This window comes from Nomia melanderi, chromosome 3, assembly GCF_051020985.1.
Source record: "Nomia melanderi isolate GNS246 chromosome 3, iyNomMela1, whole genome shotgun sequence".
Lineage (NCBI taxonomy): Eukaryota > Metazoa > Arthropoda > Insecta > Hymenoptera > Halictidae > Nomia > Nomia melanderi.
The window spans coordinates 13,913,239-13,930,054 of record NC_135001.1 but is presented as its reverse complement, the minus strand read 5'-3'; the positions used below and the strand labels follow the sequence as shown (position 1 = coordinate 13,930,054).

Sequence of the window (16,816 nt, the reverse complement as noted above, 5' to 3'; positions counted from 1 at the left end):
TGCTCGTAATTTATTGGGAAGCGGAGATCGGCGGAATTTTCAACTAAATGAAGTATAGTGCAATTAAATTTTGAAGTATAATAACTCAAATTATCAAATTATTAAATTTTAATTCATTGAGTTACATTTCCTAATTATTCTCAATTAATTAAGATATCAAATGTAGTTTTACATACTGTATCTTTGTTCAAAGACATATGACATACCATATTATTTATATAATAAATTTTTAAATTATAAAATATTGTTTTATATGAAATGTCTGCTTCGAAATAGATTCAAGTATTCGTTTCCTTTCATATTTGTTTTATTGTTCTTCTGTTCAGTTTAGTCAATTCCGTGGTCACCGTTCTAATCCTCATAACACAATTCCAATACAATCACTATTCTCCGGTAGATACCAAAAACTCAATCAACTATGGTTTATCACATTTTAAGTACTCCTACGAGACTAATGTATTTACATTCACTGTAAAACGTTTCATAAATATCAGCACCGCTAGTAAGTACTGTTTCCACCACTGTATACAAAATGTAATCATAAGAATTAAGCAACATTTAACAAATAAAAACCAAAATTGGACGAATTACGAATATCTTTCTCACATTCATCCTACTTTCGATTTTATTTCATACCTTGTATCATTGTCTAAGAAGTTAAAAAGACTGTTATGTAATAAGAGATCAATTCACTAGTTGATTGCCTACTTGTATAATGTTAACATTTAATCGATCGATTGGGTAAGTCCATACTTTCTTGAATTCGTATCGATTTTTCCGTTACTTGTACAATATTCCGTACAACTAGACAATCAATAATTAATCAGTTAGAATTACTTAACATTTATCATTAACAGTGATTAAATAAATTTAACAATAATTTAACAATAATTAATTAAATTTAATAATAAACAAAAATCTATAATAGATCAAGTATTAACGTTAATCATTTCTGATTATAATAAATTTTAAAAAATATAGATGATAATTATTAATAACTAAATTCAATATTTTCAATTACGTTCTATGTTATTAACTATGTACACATGTAATTTATAGTATTTCTTTTACTATATATTTTTATATTGAAATTTACTTAGACGAATCTGTCGATTGTTTAAATGTTAACATCGGTCCGAAAAGAACGAAGGCAATAATGAATTTATGCTAAACAGTCTTTCTCGCGTTCCATTTCGATTGGACCTTCACCCAAAATTTTCCGGTTCTTCGTGTAAGGAATAAGCCCTACCAGAAGTCCGGAAACGATAATCCAACCACCGGCCATGTTGAATGACATGTCCCACGAATTCGTTACATCGAATATCCAACCAGCCAGCGGCGGACCAAGAAGATTTCCTATACCTTGACATAGTAGACTAAGCCCGTAGGCTGTTGTAAATCTCTCCAAAGGTATCAATTCCACGAGTATCACCGGGGTGAAGCTAAAGCTACTCGCGAAGAATAGGCCGAACGCTGCCGAGGTGACCATTAGTAAGTTGTAGTACGGTGTTAATATTGACATTAAGATCGTCGCTATACCGCAGGCAACCAAACACCAAGTGTACGTTTTGCTGACGTTCATCCAAGGTTGATCCCCAGCCCAGCCGAGACCAATCTGTTAACAAACAATGTTGAAAAATCATTACAATACAGATTTATTAAATACTCATAAATTGTATCTATTATTTTGCTAAGTGATTTAGAATTGGTTAATTCTTGGACTCTAGTCAGGTCTCGGTTATATCTGTCCTCCTTGATTACGAGTTATATACATAACTTTATAAAATTAATTTTGAAAATAATCTGTGGTTAAGGTTGAAATTGGTATACAAAAATAATTTATTTCATGTACCACCATATCTGTTAATTCTAACATAACATTTTTAACGAAGGTATTTAAACATTTCTGATGTAATTTGTTTGATTAACAAGATTGAATTACCATTCCAATTGTATTGGTGATGCCAATAATACTAAGGAGATTCGCAGCGTCAGATTCGGTGTAACTGTTCCTAGTGAGATGCTCGGCAAGGTAGAAGTAAGGCACGATAAACCAAGTGAATAACAAGATCGTTGACAAAGATAGTAATAAGAAGTGTAGTTCCAGGAACATAGAAAAGTCCATCATTCCTTTCAATAAATCTAATAGTTCGCCATACCATTTCTAGAAGTATATAAATTACATAACTGTAATAAATGACGCAAAATATTCTTAAAACAAGATAGTCTCCTTAATCGTCGGACCATATATTAAATATTACACTAGACACTATGTAGAATACCTAAAAAATATTCTAGAAACTTGTATAACGTATGTTATCATTTCTAAACTGTAAACATTGACTTTTCCTATAAATTTTTAATATTGTAAAAATTATTAGAACAATGATAATAAATAAATTATATTATACCTCCTCGTTTTCTTTTGCCAATGTAGTCATGCTGTTTCTATAAATATCTGGACAGCTACTGGCTCTTAATCTGTACTTGTGCAAATTTAAGGCAGCACCGCGGTACATAACAGAGTTCCTGTGAACTCTAATATCTTTGAAATAGTGAGTATTTGTGTTGAATTGCCTCCTTAACCACGGAAGAGAGTCCGTTCGAACAACGCCGCAATTTAGATCCCCTAAGCGTTGTTTAGAAATCGATTTCACTTTTCGTGCTTCAGCTTCCTAAAACAATTAGTAGATAATATCTGTAGGTAGAGTCAATAACGTGTAGATAATAAAATAAAAGAGTAAATAAAGAAAGAAACTTTCACGAAACACTTTACTGTTATTCTAAGTTTTCAATTATCTTAGTGTCTCTATAGAATTTTCTTAGTATTTGAAAAGAAGAAAAATCAAGAAATATAATATGTATAATTATTCACATAAATATAATACAAACATCAAAAGTGATTAGTGTAAACCATTATACTCACTGAATGTTCAAGTTCTTTGGTCAACAAAGGGTTAGCCTCTTCAGATTCTTTTTTGGATATCTTCCTAGTAGTGTGATTTTTCACGGTGCCAGACACAGATCCCATATGAACATGGTTCGTTGTATGCAAATCGTCGCATTTCGGTTCGTCGTTTGCTTGTGTAATCCTTTAAACAGACACAAGTAACATTGAAATGATTGTAATTTAAATTTTAGATTTCTCTGCTGTGACTTACAGCCACAACAATATTCGGATAGACAACGTATGTATATTTTTTGGCCGAAGCTACCACCAACCTCATAGACATTGTGACGACGCTTTTGTTGCCGACTTCCCCAGCCGAATCGTTCAGCTTTTTATCCGAATAACTTCTACACGCTAAAATATTGGGATAGTTCTCCAGAATGACCTTGTACAGTCTCGGATTACTGGAAAGCAATTCCAATACCTCTACTGGAACCTGCAATTTTCAAAAATGTATGTTTTTCAGGGCGTATTTATTTTTTCGACGATTCAGAGATATTTTGCATAAATTATACACAAATTTCGTAAATGTTTAAAGTCTATTTAAAAAAATAATTAAAATCATTAAAATATAGATCACATTATGGCGTGACATTTTATTATGTTCAGAACTCCGTAATATTGAACAATGAGAAGATTAAAAAAAATGTAGCATTTCCTGTTTCGCTTTCAATGTAAAATCCGATAGCATCAAAAATAAATATTTCACTTGGAAGTGACCCTGAAGCACCTCAGAAATCACGCAAGGAGGGTAATTTTCGACGCAAACAGGAATCACGTTTCCTATTACTTTACTTTCGTATTGATCATTTGACCATGAGTCAAGATATATTTCTGTGAGCATGATACAAACTATAAATATCTCACGCCTGCTACTGTTTCATTTAATATAACACTAAAGTGCTTTAATGTTGCAACAATTGTAAATATAAAAACATAACATAATAACCAATACTTCATACAGTCGCTAATAATCTTCACGTCAGTACGACTGAACACTTTATAATTTTCTAAAACCAATAATGAATCAAGATTTCTTAATCGATCTTTCGATTAATTACTTCCATTTATTCTTTTAAAAATTAATTAAAACACTTCCCCAGATTTCAAAGGAAATAAGTAAAACTATCGGTTCCATAATCACGAAATCTCACCTTCTCATTATGCTTGACAAAAGTGGGCAAATTAACGACGCTCCTGAATTTAACATCCCCATTGGTTGCCTGCGGGTCCTCGGTGGTAGCGCCAAGTATCTGCAACAAATACTCAGGCGCGTGGCCGTTCTTCAACATTTTCCTAAGTTCCTCGACACCTGGAAACTCATCGGCAGTGCTCTCGGTGGATCTATCGCCTTCCGATTTAGTCACAGACTTCTTCGGCGTGTTCCCGTTCTGCTTCTGTTGCTCGACGATCCACCACTCCGGGTCGCGCATCACGGTCCCGCAGACGATCATATTGAAAAAGGTGCCGGCCAGAAGCAGGCAAGTGCCCCGCCAGCCGTATTCCTCGATGAAAAAGGTGGTCATCGGCGCGTAGACAAAGGTACCGATACCAGTGCCGCACGCGCCGAGCCCTACAGCTAGCGTTCGCTTCTTGTCGAACCAGTACGCGATGCTCACAACCGCAGTGACGTAGCACAGACCCAGACCGAGACCCGCGATGACCCCAAAAGTCAAGTACATTACCTCGATGGTGTTGCTGAAGCAGCTTAAAACAAACCCAAAGCCGGATATCAGGCCGCCAAGGATCGTCATGCTCCTACAGCCGTAACGATCGACCAGCGCGGACATAATGGGACCCGAAAGAAGCGGCACCGCCATAAATAGCGAGCCGATCCAAGCCGTCTTCGACTTGGACGCGCCGAATTCGTGGAGGAACTCTATGTACAGCAAACCGAAGCTGAAGGACACCCCGTCGGCTATCATGGAGATAATCAAAGAAGCCAGCACGACCACCCATCCCCAACCGCCATCCGGTACTTTCGACTTCCGCTGCTTTCCCTTGTTCAACTCCTCATCCTCGGAATCCAGCACGCTGTCTGAATCGATGGAGTCCCTTGTATCGTCTTCTCGATAGCCAGGGTTAGAGGTGATGATTGCTCTGGACTCTGAATAATTCTTACTGTTATCATCCTGGCTTCTCCCTAACAGTTGAACGTCGAGAGAGTTCAACGCGCTTTTATTGGTAGGACTAGCTCCCAGAGTAAGATTTGGAGAGGTCAGGTAGCTGCGGTCGAGAGGTGTAGGAAGAATTCTGTCCTCGGTGCAATCGGTCCCTGGACTGAGCAAGTCGATCTTATCCTCTAAATCCTCGCCCAGACTGAAATCTTTGCTACCACCTAGATCTGGGGATGTGGTTAGAAACGTATCTTTATCTGGCGTTAGGGACTCCACGCTTCGGTCGATGGTCCGAGCCGGTGTCGATTGAAGAAGCTTCTCATCGGCCAGGCTGCTGAGATCCTCGGTGTTCCCGGAGTCTTGAAGGACGTCCGAGCTTTTTGTGGTCGAAGCGGTGCTCTGGGATCTGGACAATACCGCGGTTGGGTCGAGGGAGTCTGGATCAGGTGTATGACAAGGCGTGCTGGGGAATACTGTCGGGCTGCCATTTTGCCAGCCGACTATCGGTGCCCTTTTTGGATAGCGGTAATTTGTATTCGTTTGATCGGCCCTGTAGCTTGGTTTTTGGCAATGACTCTGATCTTGGGTGACGCTCAGCTCGTTTCTTTTGATCAAGTTAGCGGTCCCGTTGCTGAACACGTCGTTGTTGTTCCAGTTGCGTGTAGGCTTGTAGGAGTTCGACGACTCGTCCTCCTGTTCGCATAAGAGATTCTCGTTTGGGTCGGTCATGACGGTTCTTCTAAATGTAGGTGTTCGCCGAGTGGCTCCAACGGCGGGGCCAGCCCTTCAGCCCTTGGATCTCGCTGGGGAAGGATCGTCCGCGCCTCTCAGCTACCATAAGGACTTTCCAGCCGACCTTGGGTGGGTCAGAAAACGTCGGTCGCTTCAGCATGCACGCCTCGCCCGTTTGCTTATCCTGCGGGAAGAGGTATTCTTGTTAATTTCGGGATAAATCTGCACACCGATTTTGATCGAGCGATTGGAATTTTTTTTCTCTTTTTTTTAGACAAAAAAATTGAAAGTGTTAGAGGATGCAGATCGTGGTAGTCTTTTAAAGGCTATGTTAAGAACAGGTGATTTTTGGAAGCTAATAATTCCTCTGGAGCATGATTAGATGTTACATTACGATTTCATCTCCATAAGTTGACGACTTATTAGTAAAAATGATCATTCGAAAAATCATGCAGTAGGTTATTTGGAAGGGATATAATACATTTATGAAATAAGGATAGAATACAAGGAACAGAACTCATCATTTTGAACGGGGAAGTCGAATGAAGTGAAGGTCCGACTAAAAACAGTCTTATTCTACTTACAGCCTAGTCTACTATGAAATAAAAATTAGAGAAAACTTGAAATAACTTGGAACACAATGAAATATATATGTATATACCAATGACGTTAAATCTATACAAAATCTTTTAAAACCGAAAAGAAACTTTTACATTTGTCATTATACAAAGATTTTTTTTAATACTCATTGTAACAAAATTAGGGAGAACCTTGTGTAATCACGAATAGAGTTTACAGACTAACAAATGTTACATTGGTAAGGGGATACATGGAAAAAAATCAAGTACTTTTCACCGTAATAATATAAAAAACGAAAAAAACAAGACATTAAAACAGAGCTGCAATAAAAGAAAAAGACAGAAATTATAAGAGACGATTACAACAAAAAAAAAAGTAAAATCTACTACTCACCATGGAGGTAATAGAAAAATGACTGAATTCCAGGAGTACATGCGTGTCTGGGTGTGAGTGTGCATGCGACACTGAACGGTGTGAGCAAATAAAAGAAATCAATAAAACAGAAGGGGGAGGATCTATAACCATTTGTGCTAAAACGAGCTAAGCATACGGAGTCTGCTGGGTGCTCGTGAAAGCTGTAAAAAAAGAAAATGAATGCGGAAACTAAAAACGACGAAACTGTACCTGAAACAATAATAAGGTACATAAAAATATAAGGCTTAGTCTTAACCAATTAAAATAAGCGTTACAGTTCTATGAAATAATCGGAAAAGAATTTCGGTGCTTCAGTCTACAAATAATATGAATGATATTCATGATTTCGATCTTTAACGAGAATTTCGATGAGATTAAACGCGTCATCTGATTAAAAGTTATCTGCTGTAAAATCAGAAAGCTTTTGTCGTGTCCGATTATTTTAGGAAAGTGCGATTTAAGTGTGTGTATAAAGAATACGATAAAAAGCATATTTCTTCCATATGAAAATAAAATTGTTGAGCTGATTAATTAATTGGCTGGACTAACCGAACCAATTACCTGACTCAACCTCTCATAACTCGAATTCAAATACTGTAAAATTTTTATCTTTCTTTGTTTTTCCCTCTTAATTAGTTTTCCGTTTAAACTTCATTCGAGTTTATCAATTTTGGAATTTGAAAATTATTTAACTTCAGAATTTGTTAATATTGTGATTAAGGCGTTTTTAATGTGTCGTATAATAGAATAATTTTCTTTAACGCTGAAACTCTTCAACTTTCAATCTTGAAACATTGTACATTCTGAACTGCAGAAAATTTCAATGTTAGAACAATGGAATTTCGAAATATCTAATTTATTATATTTTGAAATTCCACAACGTGAACTCTGTTTAGAATTCTAAAGATCTGGATTTCCGAAATTGTGGAAATCTGAAGTTATAGTATTCTGAATTTCGAACAACCCTTAACTCTGAGGTATTGGACTTCCGAAACTCTGAAGTTACGATAGTTTAGTCGCACAATAAGAATTAAATGTTCCTTAAAGGACTTTCGAGCAATTTATAGCACGTCCTAGACGTGCGAGTATATTACATTAAAACATTTTACATATTATATCGCTTATATAAATACGAGAAGGTTGGCTTCCGTTCTATTAGCTTCGAGCCTGCTAAGAACAATAATGAATCACCTGTTAAATAACCATTGACAGGCTTCCGTGTGTCATTCATGTCTCGACGAGTGCAGTTTATAATCTACAAATTTTCTTCAATGTAAAACTCGATTTATTTGTTCATTAGACAAATTTTGTATGTAACAAATTGTAATAAATTTTCTTTTCCCATTTTCCCCGTTAGTCGTTTCAGTATTTTCCACCCCTGCAAAATGAAATTTTCAACAACGAAAAACTATCCAACGTTTTCGAAATTCTCAACGACAAATCATTCTTGAGGAACTGTAAAAATAGACTAGCAAATTGTCGGCTTACGTAAATAAGAAAGAACCATCGAATCTAGTGATTTACGGCCTCACTGAAATCGTTGAAGCTGCAATCGATGCAGTTCGGCTGCACTCTGCCATATTTAGCGTTTCATATTTAATGTCCTTATTTCCGGTCACGTGTTTCTATTAGCTACACGACCTTGAAATCCTAATATAACTTCAACTCAATGAATTTCTTTAATCTTAATTCTTTTCAAATATTTTATTCTTATTCAGTATACATTAAATTAATGTTTGCCTAAATTATATCAATTACCCGTTGTTAAGTGATTAAATTACAGAAAACTGATTTTGAAATACACCAACAATATAATTTTCAAGAAAAGGAATAATATTTTAGTGTATATGTTACAGTATACGATAACAGTTTAAACACCCAAGTAATTGAATAAACGCTTTTCGTAATGAGATTTTTTATCTCTTTGCACTCGAGAGTCACTACCTAATTTTGTTTAAAAAAATAATTGATGTCTTGTATATAATATTAAGCTTCGTATAATGCATCAATATATGACATATGAAAATAAAATAGCTCTATTTCGGAATTTATGTATGTTTCCTCATTAGTTAGCTTCAATGGATGTCGCCTATACCTTATCAGAAAATATTGAATGTTTCTAACGAAAAACTTCCGAATGCAAAGAGTTAAGTATTTTATAAAATGCTAATTATTCCGGTAAGCTTGGAGATTTTTCGAAGGTTGTGCATAAGAGGATCAAGTATAAAGTCGCATGATATAACAATGAATTAAATTTGTGTCGTTATCGTCGATCTCCACTGACCACATATTTCGTTGAAATTGTCTGACGATCGATTGTTCTTTTGACTCACCGCGTACCATGACCTACAAGGTGTGGTCGTAGTTTTAAGGTTATTAGGAAGAGAATATAAACTCGGCGTTAGCCACAGTCACGCGAACAATTCTTAATCGGCATTTCAGCCAGTCCACAATCACTTTAAACCTTAAACGCACAAATTCTTCTGGCACGTGCGCCATTCATGAATTCCGAACTCATTCTTCGAGTTGTACCTGCCCGTTTATTAAAAGAATATTAGGACCTGCGATAAATACTTTTCCTGTACGTATAAAAACCAAATGTACTATTCAATAAGCATAAGTTTGTATTATTGTTCGAAGTTTTATGTTTCAATAGATGACAAATTTTTTTAATTTTTTAGACAACCGAATAAAATGTTACATATTGGTTATTTGAAGAAAAAGAAATTCTGGAAAATGTAATATATAACAATAGCAAACGGAGAAAAAGAATATACTATAGATGTAATAAATATGCAGAATGGCATGTAACTAATGGTACAACCGGATAGAGACTGATTCTATCTTAAACAATAAGTCGAAAATATAGAATAAAATTTTTTCATGTGAGGCTTTGTTTTCGAGAAAATCGACTTCGAATATTCGATCTACAGTGAAATCCAATAACAGCACACGGTCAAGTGCACGCGTAGCCGGCGAATATTCGAAGTCGATTTTCTCGAAAACAAAGCCTCATATGAAAAAATTTTATTCTATATTTTCGACTTAGTGTTCAACATAGGATCAGTCCTTATCTGGTTGTACCATCAGTAACATAACACTCTGTATATATAGAAAATTTTGTTTTAACTGATTATACTGGACCTTCACATAGTGTTACAGTAATTGTAAGTTACATCAGATTGCACCATCAGAGTGGCAATAATGGAACGCTACCAAACTCTTTCAAAAGAGTATTTCACCTTTCCGCACAAACGGGAACTCGCCAAGGACAGATGATAATTAAGAATATAAAAATGGCACGAGAACACGCAGACTATTTTTGTCTTCGATTATACTCGAATCATTTTAAGCCATTTTGAATTCGAAGCGTTAAACAGCTTCAAATAGGTTATTACATGTTACTTGTATTGTATCATACTACATACTTATATTACATACAATTGGCCCACCACGTCCTTCTCGAGTTTCGAAAAACTTTGAAGTGTTCGAGGATAAGGAGACTCAGCCGCACGGTCCACCTCGGTCCTTCTAGAAAACAGTACTTGGGACTTTGCGTTACCGGGATTTCGTAAACATAAGAAGCCAGCGAAACGAAATCCGACAACGATGTTCGTTACTGTTCCGTCTACTTTCTTCGTCATGCGACTCGACTATTAACACGAGTATCCAGAATGGAAGAGTCCCCTTGGCTCTGTGCACTTTTAGCTTGACAGAGCTGGGCATGGACGTGGTGGGCCAGCTGTACTTGTGTCACATTGTATAAGCATCAATAATGAACCAAAAACTTGTCCTCGGATTTAACAACAGCATTTTTTTCCAAAAATCCAACCTACATCTCGATCATAACAAACTGCATTAGACAATTGTTACAAAACGGTATTTTTACCTTCCACTTTTGAAACACTTCAATCTGAATCATTCAATACGAAGCAAATCAATTTCATATCTTTCTTTAATATTAATTAATCAAATTTTCTATCCTTTCCTTATCTATTATTCTTTGGAGATAAGGAAATCATAAGGTTTAGTTTTATCAGTGTTCTATAGATATTGGCCGCTACTAGCCACTACGGTACTTAATCCCTCTTTTTCAGCTATAATAAATCTTTTTTATTTATGACAATAATAAATACTAAATTTAAAAATGTGCAATTCAATACACAATATTTTTTAATTTCCTGGTGCAAGAAGGACTGCTCTTATTTTATATTTTCTTACTTCTAGGTGGACACACCCTCTCCCAACCACATCCATAGATATTAAAGGGTTAATGTTAATGTTGAGATGTATGACATAAGATGCCAATAGAATCTGAAGTGAAGTTTATCAGCGAAAAAGAGATTAGGTCATCAGCATACTTTTCGGTGGTGCCATGGGTGCCATGGGTGAGGGGAGTCACCATGGCGACCGCCTGGTCGATTCCAGCGTCTCTGGTCGGGAAGAAAATCAACAAGCAGGATTCTGCTTTATCGCGGATTCATCTGACGATTAATCCGCAATGCGTGCTGTCTTCGATAATTCATAAAATCGAAGGCTCCACGGAATTTTGGATTTTATCCTTGCCAACGACCGATACTATTTCACTGATATCTCGCAAAGCAAGAAACGATGCAATTGATATTTTTAAGAAACTCTCGGTTTTACTTTAAACAAAATTTAAAAAGTACAATCTGTATTTTTAGGAGAAAGAAGATCTATATATTGTCTATTAAATCGGTAAGAAAACCAGTAGATTTATTTAGTGAAACATCAACTGAATAATCAAGATTTATCATGGTAATTGCTACATAAACATTCTCGAATCTCATAAAGTCTAATAAAATTTCGTTTATATGATGTTTTCCTATAAAAATTACTTCAACTTGACAGTGAGAGTGTTATAGCGATTAATTACTTTGCTAAACGGTTGGAGTCACGCGACGTTCCGGCCGTAATATTCTTCTTTAACCATTTCGGTTTTGACTTCGTTTAAAGCGCGATTATCAAAATTATCTTATTGTTAGCAGTTTGTTAAACGAAAAAAATTCTGTGTTTATTGTAAGATGATGTTTACTATGAAAATTAACCCCTTGTCTGTCGTATAATATCATTCTATGATACCATACCTTAGTATGCTATCGTACCCTAAATAATATTATCTTAGACTTGTGGCAAAGATTTCAAATAAATTTCAACAAATACACACATCAACCAATTCTTTCGAGTAATTTTCAATTTTCAACGTAAGAAAATTCAACAATATCCATCTTCATCGTATAAGTTAGAATTCTCCACAAATCCAACGCGATGCCATAGGACAAAGGGTTAAACGCAGTGGCAAGAATAGAATTCATGAATTTTCGGCGTATGACATAATTTATTCGCATCGATCGACTAACTGAAACATAAAGCGAAGTGTAAATGAAATTTTAGCACGTTTATGTGTCACTCAAAATTATTACCGGCGTTATCTTATTATAACGTATTAGAGCAACATTCGGTTTGAGAAGTTTCACACGAATGCTCGGTATACTGAAATCGATACCACACATAGTATAGAAAATAGAAGCTGACATTTTGCTCTGGGTCAAAGGGAAACGGTTCAACGGGTAAAACGAAAATGGCGCGTGGACAAGGTAAAAACAGCAACCGGAAACGCGGCGACCGATCGCCGTTGTTTCTTTCGATCGAGTATTTTCTGGCAGACAGGCCGGGACCCCTTATCAAAAAACAGGAGTAACAAGCAACGGCGTCGCCGATAACGTGAGAAGATCGAACGATATCTGAGTCACTCTTTAATCAACCAGAGTGTGTTGCTTGTTACACTCTATTTCCTTCAGAATAGTTTCTCCACGCGGCTGTACGCTTCATTCAGAGGCACGTGAATCCGCGTGAGACAATATTGCCAAGCGAATGTCGGCAATCATTGCGTCAAATAAAAAATAAACAATATCCGTTTGAATTAACACGTTGAATGCCGGACAGTCCGATATCTTGGTTTCGACTCACTGTCGATGTTGATGATCGTTGTCACGTTGGTCACTAATATAAAGGAAGATAAAGAGTGAAATAAAAGATATTCATCGCCAACGTAGCTATTCGGAGAACATATTGTCGATATTAGCAAATTCAAATTACATTTGATTTTTCGATAGAAAAGTTTTTAAATAATCCTTGTTTAATTAAATGAATTACAGTCATTTGATTTAGTTAAGAATCACCAGTAACCACCATAGTACTCAAGATTTTAAGCCTAGCAATTAAATATTCCGCGTGGCTCTTTCGCGCTGTGATTACGCTATGGTAAAATACACATGAACGGTACGCGAAACAATGTCTGAGTGGCCATTATTTTCGAATGATACAAAGACAAAGTTCTTCTGTCTCGAAAGAAGAAGGATAAGAAAACTTTATGTTTTTATTCTTTTGAAACAATCGACGCTTTTCTGTAAACCGCTTGCATGCATTTAATCTCAGCGTAAACATGGCGACTCGGCGCGAAAGAGCCACGCAGAATATTTAATTACCATGGTTAATCGAGACGGAAATTTTCTAAGCACTAAGATCGTCGAAGATAATGTATGGCGGTTTGTCGATCCATGAAACGATGAGTGAATAGAGATCGATATTGTATGCTTCGAAATAGAAAGAAAAACATGCCGAAGTACTTAACTAAAAACATGAAAATATGGAGACCGAGGATATTTTACCGCAATATAAATAATTCGGTGTCTTGGTCGAAGAAATGTTTAAGACCTCAACGACGGATGACACAATGCTGCGTCATAGCGAATACTGTCTTCCTTTGCGATGCATAAAGTTTGCATCGATGTTTGCATCAAACAAATTGGATGTGAAATGTAAAGTGTTTTATCGAAATTCGAAGGAAGGTTATCGATGAGCTATATATTTTAGAAATTTGTTATACTTGTTATAAAGGAGAACCAAGTGATTGATGTACTCAGTATGACGTCAATGTCCAGCATAACGGCTTCGACGTTATGGAATTTTTATAATTTGTTTTCGATCGAGTGACACGGTTGAAAAGTGTTCCTTTGTTGAAGACTGATAGTTATCGATAAAATCAAACTTGAAAATTCACCTGACACGTGTACTTTTGAAAACGACTAACTGATTTATCTGTGTATTAAAGATAATCTATTACCCAATTATCGCTTGTAAAAAATATTTACATGATAATTAATGTAGTAGATCTTTATGAACACATAATGAAATATCTTATAAAAATGTTGTATCAGAAATTTTTACAGAAAATGAAAACAGCGTAAATAGGACAGTTAGGATACAACACGTTAACATATTTCAATTTCACGACTTGTTTCCTAAAAATTTTTAAATTGTTGTGAAGATATCTATATCTATAATTTATGCAAATAATAATAATCCTTATCTGTTTGTATTGCAACTTACCTATGCACAGTAACAATTACATATTTGACGACGTTAATTACATTTCGTTATCGATCATTTCACTTCTTGCCAATAAAGGCAAGGATACAACGATCTAGGACAATGTGGCTATAAAATGATCTGTACTAACATCGAGGTCGTGAAAAAGTGAGATTCACATGTTTGTACCAATTTTAGTTGCCAAACGATTATTATACAATTTAAGATTAAAATTTTATTGTAAAAACTGGAAATATTATAATATTATAATAATGACCTTGTAATGTAAATGAATATTGGTAATGTAAACAAAAATTTTAATTATGTAATTAAAATTAATGCAAGTTCAAATTCTATTTTATGAAATTAAATAATTATGAATTTTCTTTTATACTATAGTTAGAATATATATTTACTCTAACGATATATATGACTGTTAATTTTTTATTTTAGAAGCAAAATGAAAATCTAGTATTAAATTGCTTCAAATAAAAAGCTTAATTGTTTCTCTCACCCTTATCCCCTTCTCCATCGCATAAAACCACATTGTTCAACGTTACGACCACTCACCTGTACCGTGTATACTTCCTTAACGGCACGCGAACCAATAAGCAAACAGTCAAATATATCGTAAACAATACGTAAATAAGGTGGTGCTTTTAATTTACTCCGAAATTCGATCGTTTCCCTCGAATCAAGTAAGTACTTACTTATACACAGTGAAGTTACTTATACTTATAGTGAAGGTCTAAATCATTCACACAGCGAGATTGTAGAAATAAAAAAAGAAAATAGTTACATTTTTTATAACTATATTATTAGTTATGCAAAAATGTATAAACGTAATACATCGGTGTAACACGGTATAATTCATTAACGTGTATTATACATACATTCATTATAAATTAATTCGTATACAATATTAATATATGTTTATATTAATCACATAAAAAATATAGCTTTTTTTATTCCCACATTTTTACTGTAAGAATATCTTTATTCCCTACCATCCAAGCAATGGACTATATATTTTTTAATGCTAATACATTAATATAATCTAAATAATCTTAACAATCTAAATAATTTAGAATGTTATCAATGCATTTATTTTTGCTAGCCTGACGTTAAAAATAAACGGTGAAAACTCAAAATTCAAGGTTGGTAGCATACATACACGGGAACTACCCGACTGTCAACTTACCCACGAGGAACGTTCTCAAGCTGTCAGGGATGTTTTTGTTTCGCGTGTTTAGCGGACCTCCCCCAAAAATCGTCGAATCCACGAACAATATCGAATCGAAACCGATCCGTCGGTCAGCTTTCAGTCACGTGATCCCCCTCGATCGATATTCGCTTCGACGTTGACGTTCAGTCTTGGTCACGAACCGCGAACTTTTTCTCAACTGAACACGCGTAACCACTTCGATTGAACGCGCCCCGTGCACTGGAATAGAGAAACGTTAGGCGTTCGCCGACTGCGCGCGCTGAACATGTCGCTGGAAACATTTCTGAATACACCTGCCGGTAAAAAGAGGGCGCGACGTATCCCTCCGACGGTGTACGTACATACAGACCGCCCCAATCCGTTTTATTAGATTTAAAATCACGATGCTAATAAGTTAGGAACTCGGTCTTTGACGAGCTACCGTCATTTATTGATTTCATGAAAGTACCTAACAGGTAATCATTCTCTAGCGACGGCGATATTACGTTCAGAGAGAAAACAATGTTGTACAGAGTGGTGATCTAACTTTACCACTTTAAATTATTCGTCGGCTGTTTATTATGGGGAAAAAGTTTCAAACGAAAGTTCTGTATTATCAAAATGAGAGTACAATCTGATAATTACTTTTCTATCGTTTTGATTTCTTATCGACAATTCGGAAGGGTATTGAACGCTGAATAAAAAAGTATGTTGGGTGGAAAATGGATGCCATTACGCTTAATGAATTCAGTAAAAATGAATTATTTAATACTTTGGACTTGTTTTGTTTTCAGAAATTCATATACAACAATATTTAGTGAAAAGAATTATTTTTTGGAAAAATTCTTTAAAAAATATCATATATTAGTAAAAGTTTAATGTTGAGTATATTCTGACATTATTTGATGTTGATTAGATATTAACCACTAAACAGTTCCTTTCACTTACCACGTGCAATTCAAAAATTGTTACTTCTTTATTTTATTATTTTTCTTATTTCACTTTCGTATGATTTGCTGTGCTTTTAAAAAATGTTAGACTTGTTGGGACCGGAAATGCTAAATTCGGGATAACTTAGTGTCTTTCGTATAGTGTGTGTTGTCAGACGCCTCCAGCATTTATCCGACATACGTTTTTGTCAGTCGGGTTGCCATCGTATAGGCGGAATCTTATTTTTAACCAAAAATCGCAACCGATATTAACATTTTTTTATCTTCTAAAATAATAAATAAATTTCTAATAAATAATGATAGAGATAATAATAATTACAAGTTATTGTAAGTTGTTCATTGTATGTACTGAGTACGAAAAAGTAATTAGATTTCAAACTATAGAAGCCGATTGTAAGGACATGTACTTTATTGTAAAGACTATACGAAAGACATGGTGACACATCACTCTGTAGATATGATCGCAATCATTATTTCT

The 16,816-nt window shown here is 35.3% G+C and overlaps 1 protein-coding gene across 1 annotated transcript; it reads right to left on the bottom strand.

Annotated features, from left to right (window-relative positions):
• Positions 1 to 119: 119 nt before the first annotated feature.
• LOC116432917 (uncharacterized) lies at positions 120 to 15,649 on the bottom strand. The gene is made up of 7 exons (XM_031990415.2): positions 15,386 to 15,649; positions 4,105 to 5,983; positions 3,223 to 3,386; positions 2,927 to 3,092; positions 2,412 to 2,675; positions 1,943 to 2,164; positions 120 to 1,615 (listed from the first exon to the last, which is right to left on the bottom strand). Exons 2-7 carry the CDS (start codon positions 5,794 to 5,796, stop codon positions 1,163 to 1,165), a joined length of 2,961 nt encoding a protein of 986 aa, XP_031846275.2. The 5' UTR covers positions 5,797 to 5,983; positions 15,386 to 15,649; the 3' UTR covers positions 120 to 1,162.
• Between the last annotated feature and the right edge of the window lie 1,167 nt (positions 15,650 to 16,816).